The following is a 9,887-nucleotide window of genomic DNA, read 5'->3' as shown; positions in this document are numbered from 1 at the left end:
ACTTGTGCCTGTTTTTGCCCTTTGTTTGTACTACAGTGGATATGAGGAGCAGCACTGTTGGATTCTTTCCACTCCTGTGTGGGTTGGCCTGGCAGTAAACACTTTGGTTTAATGGCCTTAATTAGTGCCGCTGCTGCCGTCGGCCTGTTGGCCCACATCAACACAAGGCTGATTTCTGCTCCCTTGCAGGATCTTTCAGCCTCAGATTCAAGTTTTTATCAGTGACCAATGAAAGAGATACTTTAATCATTTTAAAGAGGTGTGAAGCAGTAAAACCATCAAGTATTTCTTGATTGTCTCGTGAAGTGTCCGATTTTTTTGGTGACCTTTGTCTTAGCGAGTACCATCAGAAATGACGCTGCCAGTGTGAGGCTCCTCAGTCACACTGCAGTGAGACGTATAGCTGATATATTGGGAAGTAAATGTGCTGAGCTGCTTTTCATCACTGTCATCGCCAACATGGAAAATGCACGTTGAAGCGCCAGCAGAAACCAGCTATTATTAGATTACATTTGGCGTCCGGGCTCTGACCCCATTGGCAGCATGACTCTCACATGCCTCTGACATCAGACAACAAGACCGCGACTTTCCTCGTGCTGACCTTTGTCCCACTGCGCTCTTGGAACCCCCTGGCAGGGAGACACCAGTCGAGTGGAAACAGACATAAATCTTCCATAAATACGCAATATTATTATTTTTAAGGCCTGATGGTCTGGAGCTGCATTTCTCCATGCTTGCTGTGTCCCTCCTACTCCCCACAATCCTGAACTGCTGATGGATTTAATCAATCACTTCTCTGCTGCCCACACACACACACACACACACACACACACCTTACAAAACAACAGGAGCCCTTGATGCTGAAGTTGTTCTTTTTAATTATTTCCATTGTATGTACAATATTTACGATAAATTCACTCTCGTGTCAAGTGTATCTATGAAAATAAGCCTTCACATACTGCATAATTAAGAGAAACCTACAAATGAAATGTTTTCATTCTCATCACATACGGTAAAGTGTAATAAATAATCTGAAGATGATGTGCTGCCTTCAGGGCTTTCATGACACAAGCTTCAGAAACTCTTGCTAGAAGCACTTAGCCCCCTGCAGACACATCGTGGCGTGAGAAACGCTCTGGCGACTTGCTGTGAAATGTGGTCCAGAAAACTGACGGTGAGTGTGAATACTGTGAGGAAAGTGTAATGAGGTTTTAAAGGAATATTCAGCGTCAAAGTCAAACATTTGTCCCAGGCTGCAGAGCCGACAGTGCTACAGTACTTGAAATCTAACAAGACCAAGCAAAAACGTGACTTTTAAAAAGTGTTTCAAGTATTATAATGAAATGAGTGCAGTTGCTATTGTAAGGCTTGTGTGAGACTTCCTACAGAAGGTTCTTCAACAACAGGTCTCCTCCTGTTAAACGGAATATCTTGAACTTCCTGAGTTCTTCTTTGTTGGTTCAGTAACACTGACCCTGTTTGATCAGCACCCATAACATGCTGGGTGCGTTCTGTCTCTCCCCGCCTTCACATGACTCTGGACTCCACGTCCACACACGCCCTCTGTTGATACAATGCAACACTGGAGCTGCGTCTCCAAAATGCCAGAGGTGCCTGTGACGCGTGTCGTCCGTTAGTAGCTTGTTTTCTATTTGTCTATTTTTCTTATGTAGAACCCAGAGGGACAAGAGGGACTGAAAACAACATGGACATGCTACTGCTATAACCAGACTGCACTCATCTGCCTCAGCAGGTGATGACATGGGAATATGAACGACAGATATTCATGAGGTTTGTTGCTATGTGGGCTTGGAGGACATTTTCACTTGGCCACCTTATAGTTTCTCAGATCCAGAGGCTCTTTGCTGGGCATACACCAGTCGTCAGCCTCTTGGCTCACTTTGTAGTTCTTCAGAGCAGTTTTGTTGTACACTGGCAGCCTCTCTATGGAGTCTGTGGACAGAGCCTGTAGGGACAAGGAGAAAAGGTCTAATTACAAATGTCTTGTCTTACCTGAATTGGCTTAAGTAACCATGTTACAGCAACCTTTCTGTGGGAAGATGACTTCTTAACTGTCATGTATACAGGAAAGCTGGTTTCCAAAATCAGGGCAAGGGGATTAGTGAAAGCTGGTTTCTCCAGGTAGATTTCTGTCAGCGAGCGCAGATTTCTTTGCCATTGTTACGTGTAACCAGGTTTCTAATCTGCTTTTTCCAACTGCGCATGTGCATAACGAGGTGTGGACTGGAAGACGCAGCTGAGTGAAAGACTAAATGAAAGGAGTGATCATTAACGGGGAGACGCCCCCGTTGCTGTTGTGGATCACCTGTCTCTGCCCTTGTGCTGTCACTCTGCTGTGACACACACACACACACACACCGGAAGCAGCATTTTCTGTCCCTTTACAGTTAAAATCTGTGAGCCAGGCTAATAAATAAGTCAGAGGTGGAGTAGAAATCAGTTTAGTCTGTTGCTGCGTATTCAGTACCCAGGTTACTGGAGTGTTGTCTCCATGCTGTGAGCAGACGCCCGAGCTCTTGGCTTTTTGTCACAGTTTCATGCATGATCACCAAATCTGGCTCACCTTCAAGTAGATGACAGCGTCTGTGCCGTGGCCCTCCATGGAGTAGAGCTGCAGGTCCCCCTGGAAGTACTTGGCATAGAGACGAGAGATGGGGAGACCGTAGCCGAAGCCAGCCTGCAGGAGATCAAGGGTTTAAGAAGGCTTTGTTCTCTGTCACAGCAGAGTAGAAAAAGGCTGTCAAATTTGCTTTGTGTATTGTAGGTCACTGTTTGTTTGTTTTTTTGGGGTGGGGGGGGACGACATCTTTTAATCCAGGATTTCAATCTTTAAAAACATGTAGATGCTCTACATGCTACATGCTCTGTGTGGAAATGCAACCCAATAAACAGCGTCTTTTCGCCTCCTAGAAAAAACAATTTTAATTTTTGTTTATAAATGTAGTAGGGCCAATGAGTTAGAAACCCTCCCTTCCCACTTACCAGTGGAGGCCGTGCATGCTCTCCCATCTGTGGAGCAGGAGCAGTGGAGTACATGTAGCTGTAAAGGTTCTCGATCCTGCGGAAGGGGACCCCACCGCCCCTGTCGCTCACCTACAGGCGGGGGAAAAAAAATGACCAGTGGGTCAGAGACAGACGGAGATAATGATGTGAGGTGCTCAAACAGTGCTGAGCCATGGAAACTAAGAGATGAAGCCAGCAGACAGGTGCCTGCGTGTCACCAACACTTGGCCTCAACCTCAGAGTGGACGACAGGTGGTTTTCTGTTTGTTTACTCCTCACATGATCATAAAAAGGAAGCATGAGGACAAACGGATAAAAAGGGGAACCTGGACAGGATCTGCCTCAGCATGTAGGTTTGGAATTTGGGCTACATTAAAAAAAAAAAAACAACACACAAAAACTAAACAACCACACTGTCCCTTTTCACAATTTCAATATTCATTGAAAATAACCACAAGATTATTTTAGCAAGTCACCTTGATTGACATGTCCTCGCCTCCAAGAGACACCATGACTTTAATGGGTGGGAGGCTATTGCTGCTCTCGTGGGTCTCGATGGTGGCCCTCATGGCATTCTACAAGAACCAAAAATAAATAATGTATCTGAATATAATGTCATTCATCAGAATGATCTGCGAGAGGGTGCAGGCTGCGTCCTCCTACCTTAAAGAGCTCGAACAGCATGTGATAGAGGTGAGAGGGCACATACACAATGCTGACTGTGTGGTTTTTCTTCTCGTCTGCACAGGCAAGAAAACAAGTCGCATTTCTTAATTTCATCCACTTCATTTTAAACTAATTATCCCTCACTGCTCATGGATTTCTATCCACAAGCAGCAATTAATCTGCTCTGCTCTGGCGTTTTGCTTTGTGACGGATGAGATGAGAGAGTTTATGTGCGTGTCAATATTGTCTGATGCAGTCAACTGTGCCAATTAAGGCTTTACATCAGCTTCAGTGCTATAATTAGATGCCTGTCAGGTCCATCTGGATGGATAATACATACAGTCACTCACTATATGTACAAACAAAAGGCCGGACTCTATTCGCTTCCCATTTAAATCTCTTCAAACAGGCTATGAGCATCTTTCCCCTTGTGGATATCGGCATCACAAATTAGCAAAATTAGGTTGTAATAACTCTGCCAGATGAAATCAGTGAAAGCTTACTGTTCATCTCCTGTAGTATGAGATCAGGGGAGTGGAGATAGTACTGGTCACACAGCATTTTGGCACTGTGGAAAGCATCTGAAATGAAGGAAAACCAAATAATACAAATTATATATTTGTGACCAAGTAACTGCACAGTGTTGGTAGTAAAGTAGTAATTAATAGAAGAAAAGATGAACAGGTCACATTCAGTGCATTACGTCGAGTGTTTCTGCACCATTACGGCGCAATTTTTAACACCTACAGTAAAATCAAACAAACATAATTCATATTTACCTTGGACCACATCTCCAACTTGGCAGTGAGGGTCAATGCTGCCAATTGTGCTCGGTTGGACGGGGTTAGTAGTGCCAAAGATAAGAGCTGCAAGACACAACAACAAACCATTAAAAAGCCATGGAACACAAGGAAATGTGCCGAGTATAAAGTAGGAAATGAAAAAGAAGCACAAAGGAAGGAGTCTATTCTATGATCGGACATTTAATGGAAGTTGTTTTTTAAAAAAATAAAATAAAAAATGAAAATCTGATCCGATCTAAACCCTTTTGTACTGACAAACTTAGATTTTCCGTTACGGGTGAAATTCGGTTTTTAGTATTTTTTGGAGAATTGAACCACTGACCCTTTGATTAATGGCCAAATCCTTGAGCCATCTGCAGCCACCCAAGTGTTGCAGGACGAAGGATTATTAATGTAAATTACAGTCATTTCTATCCCATTTCCTTCTGCCTGCATGTGATAACACCTCCCCTGTAGTCATGCAGTGAATGTTGTGATGACGTTTCTCAGGGACTAAAGTTTATACTGTGAACTCTAGGAACTGCTCCCTGGACTTGTCGCATCCATTATAGATTTATATGTGGGATGTCAAGTTTGGAAGGATTATTTCTGGATAGAGGTATATTTTACCTGTGGGTGTCAGCCATGTGACAGGGAGCATAATTGTTGTGCAACTAGGGACGTGCAATATGGACAAAACATGATATCTGGATATTTCCCGGGGTTTATTGTTAGCAATAAATGGATGATATTAGAAAAACCTTTTCCAGTTTATGCATGAGAGATTGGCGTACGCATCTTTGGAATAAATAAATAATCGAATTAGTTTGAAACCATCTTGAACAAGCACCATTTCTTTTGTGATGTAACGTGTTCCTGGCCCCTTTCTTACAGAACCATTCCGCTCCTGTGCTCGTGTACCTAGGCACGTTTGGGCCTGCTGTTGACTGCTATAGTCCTCATATTCCAATCTGGGGCTTACGGGATTGGTGAAACCAGGAAGTCATCGAGCCGTTTTCAAAAACTATTTCCTACGTGACAGTGACGAGGATCCATGTCTCCCATTTCAACCTAAGAAAGTGGTGGTATTTGTTTACTTTTCTTTCAGTCATGCGTTTTAAAAAGGCAGTTGCACTAACATAACACTACCCCCACACTGTGTGCACGTTCAGCACTCTGCCCTGCTAATCTACACATCGCAGTGAACGTGTGGGCTCACGATGTCTTAATGAAGGCCTTTTTTTTCTCTGCAGAGTAAAACAAGGAACCTGCTTCTACGACGATACATGATAAACATCGACACGGACCTAGAAAAAGAAAATTATGGGTAATTGTAGGTCGCGGAATTGCAAACCTCCCAAATCCAAACAACGTGTTGTGTGGAGATGGAGATGTGTGTCGAACAAGTTGACAGGATAATGTTGGGATCGTAATGGGGAAAAAAAAAAAAAAAAAAAGCGGAAAGAAAAACATAACATTTGATACCTGTCGAGATGTTCACATTGACTTTATGTAATATTTATATACAGTATGTGGTTTTTATATATTCAGTCTTTATTAGTTTTGTTTTGAGTTGCCATTCAAATTAAAGGCTGTACTTTACTGTACTTAGAACACAACAGGGTCCCACTTAATGGTTTTGAGACGTGCATTTCAACTTTTGTTCAAACTTTGTTTCCAGAGTAAAAAAGGAAAAGTCTGTTTTATAGCACACTTTACTTCCTATGGGACACAAACTTTGTTTAATGAAAACTGAAGTGGTTTCACAATTTAGCATTTGGTCTTTGAAATGACCGCTGTGTCTCTCAAAATGATCATAGGTTTATTTAATAACAAAAAGGACAGGACATTGTTGTTCTCCATGTCTGCCCAAGTGTCCTCGAGCAACACGCTGGACCCCCAACAAGGTTGCTCCTGGTGAGTGTTGGCCAGCTCCCCCATCAGGGTGTGGGTGTGTGCGATTGGGAGTGTGAACGGGTGAATGAGCAGCAGTGGAACCAGGGAACTCTGGAACGTAACCCGCAGATTTACACGTATGTGCAGAATGCAGAAGCATATTCCACAATAAGTGACGTACTCGATGACGCACATCGTTGGAACAGCAAACAGGATGTCATTGCACGCCCCAAATCGACCTGAACATCAACTGCATCAATGTTTCGCACTGAATTCTACACAAATCTGACCCAGTGACAGTGAATGACGAACATCAGGTATAAGACAAAGACAGTGAATTAGAAAAGTTGAACACCAATTATCGCTCACTGTGCTGGTTGATGAGCATGCGAATAGAGATGCGGCTCATATAGAAGCGATCCAGAAAGTACTGAATGTTCTGGTTAGTGACCCAGTCCTGAGGGAAGGCCTCTTTGTACTCAATGATGCCCTGGGCCATGGTTGTCACTACGTCGTTGTGCCTGTTCCGGATGGTAACTAAGGCATCAACAAACCTGTGGAGGAAGCAAATAAAAGGTTGTCAGAATTTCTCATTTTGAATTGGTCGTGAAAAGTGACCCGACCTTCAACATAGTCAGAAATATTACCAAACTGGTGGAGGTCAGACCACATTCCATGACCAGACCAGACTACAACCTTTAGATGCATAACCACAGAGCCAAAAACAACTGAGGCTTCAATTAAAGGGCTCATATTATGTTCAATCTTAACCCCATAAAATGATTCGAGATAATGATTATCCAGCCAAGTCACCAAACACTGTTGCATTTATTACATAGATATAACACATTACTGGGCATTTAACGGTTATACACAATGTCATCCTTGATGAAAAACATGTCACTTTTTTCCCCTGCCAATTGAAAAATAAAAACATACGGGAAAATGAAATCTACAAGCAAATGATTGGAAACTTACTCTCCCAGGACTTTGTGATCATCAGGATTTTTGTCCAGGAAGTCAAGGATCTCCATTAAACTCTGGATGTACCTGAACAACATTAGAAATAACATTTTTTTAAAAAAAGAAGAAGGTGTTTACAGACAAACATTTGTTAGACTCAGTGGGGTTTCCTTTACCAAGTGCAAGCTCTTGGCTGAGGGGGGGGGGATGCTTGCATGTGTGCAGTATGTTTGCCATTGAGCATTCCTCACAAAGGCAAGAGAAGCAGAGCACAAGGTCATGTGATACATGACGAGAATCTAGAGTAAAGTTCACAGCTGAGCCCCTCCTTCCTCTGCAGGGCGAGCTGGAAAGCGTACAACTCGGTCAAAGGCTGCTGTTGTAATTCTGAGCACGACGTCATTGCTGTGGACATGAAGCGTCCAACCACACGACAACAAAACAAGCCAGCAGCGGTGGCTGCTGCATAACTACAGCAAATCAGCCCCCCCCACCCAAAAAAACATGGGTTTTTCATTGAGAAGCCGTGAGGGCTAAATATGAATATTGTTCTGGCATAATGTTGCAGTTTCTTACAGCAGATCACAACGAGACACACAAATCTACGTTTTGTGCTTGGACCTACCAGCTGTGCACCATCTGCACAGACGGGGTGCTGAGCAGTCTGTCAGGCAAGAGGTTAATTTCCTTCATGATGTTGGACAGTCTGACAGGGAGCTCCTGTCTCATAAACACGAACGATGTCTTCTCACAGGCGTTGATCGAACCTGAATGAAGACAGCAAAAAGGGACAGACCAACGAAACATTAGTCAAAAGTCGCATTTCGGAGTGCAGCAGTTCCGTACCTGCCAACACCTGCTAAGAAAATTACACGTTAGAGCACAATCTGTTCCTGCCGTTAATGTGGGCTTTTACAAACAAGGTTCGTTGCCAATTATTCTAGCGTTACTCTTAGTACTTCAGCTGTTGGGGAAACCGTATTATTGGGGGGGATTCAGCGGGTCCCTGCAGGCCCCGGAGCTCCCAGCCTGAACCTCGGTCTGATGCAACACCTTTGGCACCGCGAGCGCCGCTCCTCCGCGGGGCAGGTGTTCATTCATGCATCGTCCCCAGCAAGGCCAAGGTCGAACAGCTCAAGTTCACGGCCAACAGCCCCCGCGAGGGCAGCTCGGTACTCACCGAAGTCGAGAAACTGCTTCATGGAGAGCGGGGAAGGAGAAAATTTGGAGAAATGCTCGACGTGTTTGGGCACGCAGGCCATCGCTGCATTTCTCATGAGGAACCTAACGAACTTCATTGTTGCCTCGCGGGGCTCGGCTCGTGTCGTTTCGCCCTCCGGTGCGAGGATCCCGCAAGTGTCTGACTCTGTTATTGTTGCTGTCGAACGAGAACCGAGAAAGGTAACCGCTGGACGTAACGAGCTCCAGCCAATAGGAAGCCGACAATAGGCCTATTTATGTTCGGCGCGGACCAATAGGAAACGCTGGGGGGAGGGTTCTCATTGGGTTTGAGTTGGATTGTGAGGAAACTGATCTAATGTGGACAGAAATGTAATGGATGAACATACAGAACTGTGCAAACGTCATGGGTCACTATGTGTTGTTTTATAATAATCATGGCCCCCGCCTTTACCCTTTATTAAAAAAAAAAAAAATTCTTAAACTCTCCTGGGCAGACGAGATTCGTTAAAAAACAACAAATACTTCTCTGAGGGACAAGAAGAAGTCCAGCAAGCACCAGACTCAACATCTGGTGGGTGCATTCGGATTCAGTCTGGAGATGCTAGATAAGGAACTGCCTTTTGGAAGGCTAGCAGCCAAGAAAGCTTTTTAATTATTTAATTAATTATTTAATTTACTTAATAAAAAATGTAAGTGGTTTTTGAATGTTTAAATATAATGGTAGCATAAGACTATTGCACAGTACTGTAGGTGAGAAAAAATTCTGAATAAGTTTAAATCCATTGGAAATATATTTTCATAACACTTAAGTTTGAGAGTTCATTTATATTGGTAAACACGTGACATTGTTTGGCAAAATAATATCTCAATAAATGTCAAACAAGAGCTAACTATGCCCCATTAATGCAATATATTTAGAGGGTGTCCATGGTTCCTGCACTGAGAATGAAAACAGGCTAATTGTGGGGGTTCCAGTAATCCTATTACTGGAACACAGAATTAGGGAGTAAATGTATTTAGAATAGACGTCATTTTGAAAGGGCTTTATTAAAATCTGTATTAATAAAAGCTGAGAAAAAATGAAATTGATGCCGGTTATGACCTTCTCAAGAAAACTTTCGTGAAAAGACTTTCAGGGAGCTATTTTCTCAAAAAGACACGAAAAAAAGCTGTGAAACATTAAGCTGAACCTTCATCCTAACCTGGTGTTATTTCAGCAGTGCTCCCCTACATTTTGTCCCATTCATCCGGAGGCATCAACCTGGCAAAAGCTTGTGTTTACAGTTGCAGGTTCGAAAAGTCATCGTGGCTTTTATTGCCCATGACCAGAGTTTTACATGGGTTTGAGATCCTATTGATGGTAGCTTTCTATCC

The 9,887-nt window shown here is 43.3% G+C and overlaps 1 protein-coding gene across 3 annotated transcripts; it reads right to left on the bottom strand.

Moving 5' to 3' along the window:
* Positions 1–854: 854 nt before the first annotated feature.
* Positions 855–8,759, bottom strand: pdk2a (pyruvate dehydrogenase kinase 2a). 3 transcript variants are annotated; one of them, XM_067487308.1, is made up of 11 exons: positions 8,512–8,758; positions 7,957–8,098; positions 7,347–7,418; positions 6,738–6,922; positions 4,470–4,556; positions 4,194–4,271; positions 3,688–3,764; positions 3,501–3,599; positions 3,004–3,114; positions 2,585–2,698; positions 855–1,966 (listed from the first exon to the last, which is right to left on the bottom strand). In XM_067487308.1, the coding sequence occupies exons 1-11, from the start codon at positions 8,627–8,629 to the stop codon at positions 1,823–1,825; spliced, it is 1,227 nt and encodes a 408-aa protein (XP_067343409.1). In that variant the 5' UTR covers positions 8,630–8,758; the 3' UTR covers positions 855–1,822. The 3 variants fall into 3 exon arrangements, with proteins under 3 accessions (XP_067343409.1, XP_067343410.1, XP_067343411.1); XM_067487309.1 differs by lacking the exon at positions 8,512–8,758 and adding an exon at positions 8,291–8,469; XM_067487310.1 differs by lacking the exons at positions 855–1,966; positions 2,585–2,698 and adding an exon at positions 2,720–2,927 and having other exon boundaries at positions 8,512–8,759.
* Between the last annotated feature and the right edge of the window lie 1,128 nt (positions 8,760–9,887).

The sequence above is a fragment of the Channa argus genome, chromosome 20 (genome assembly GCF_033026475.1).
Source record: "Channa argus isolate prfri chromosome 20, Channa argus male v1.0, whole genome shotgun sequence".
Classification (NCBI taxonomy): Eukaryota; Metazoa; Chordata; class Actinopteri; order Anabantiformes; family Channidae; genus Channa; species Channa argus.
This window is presented reverse-complemented; position numbering and strand designations above follow the sequence as displayed.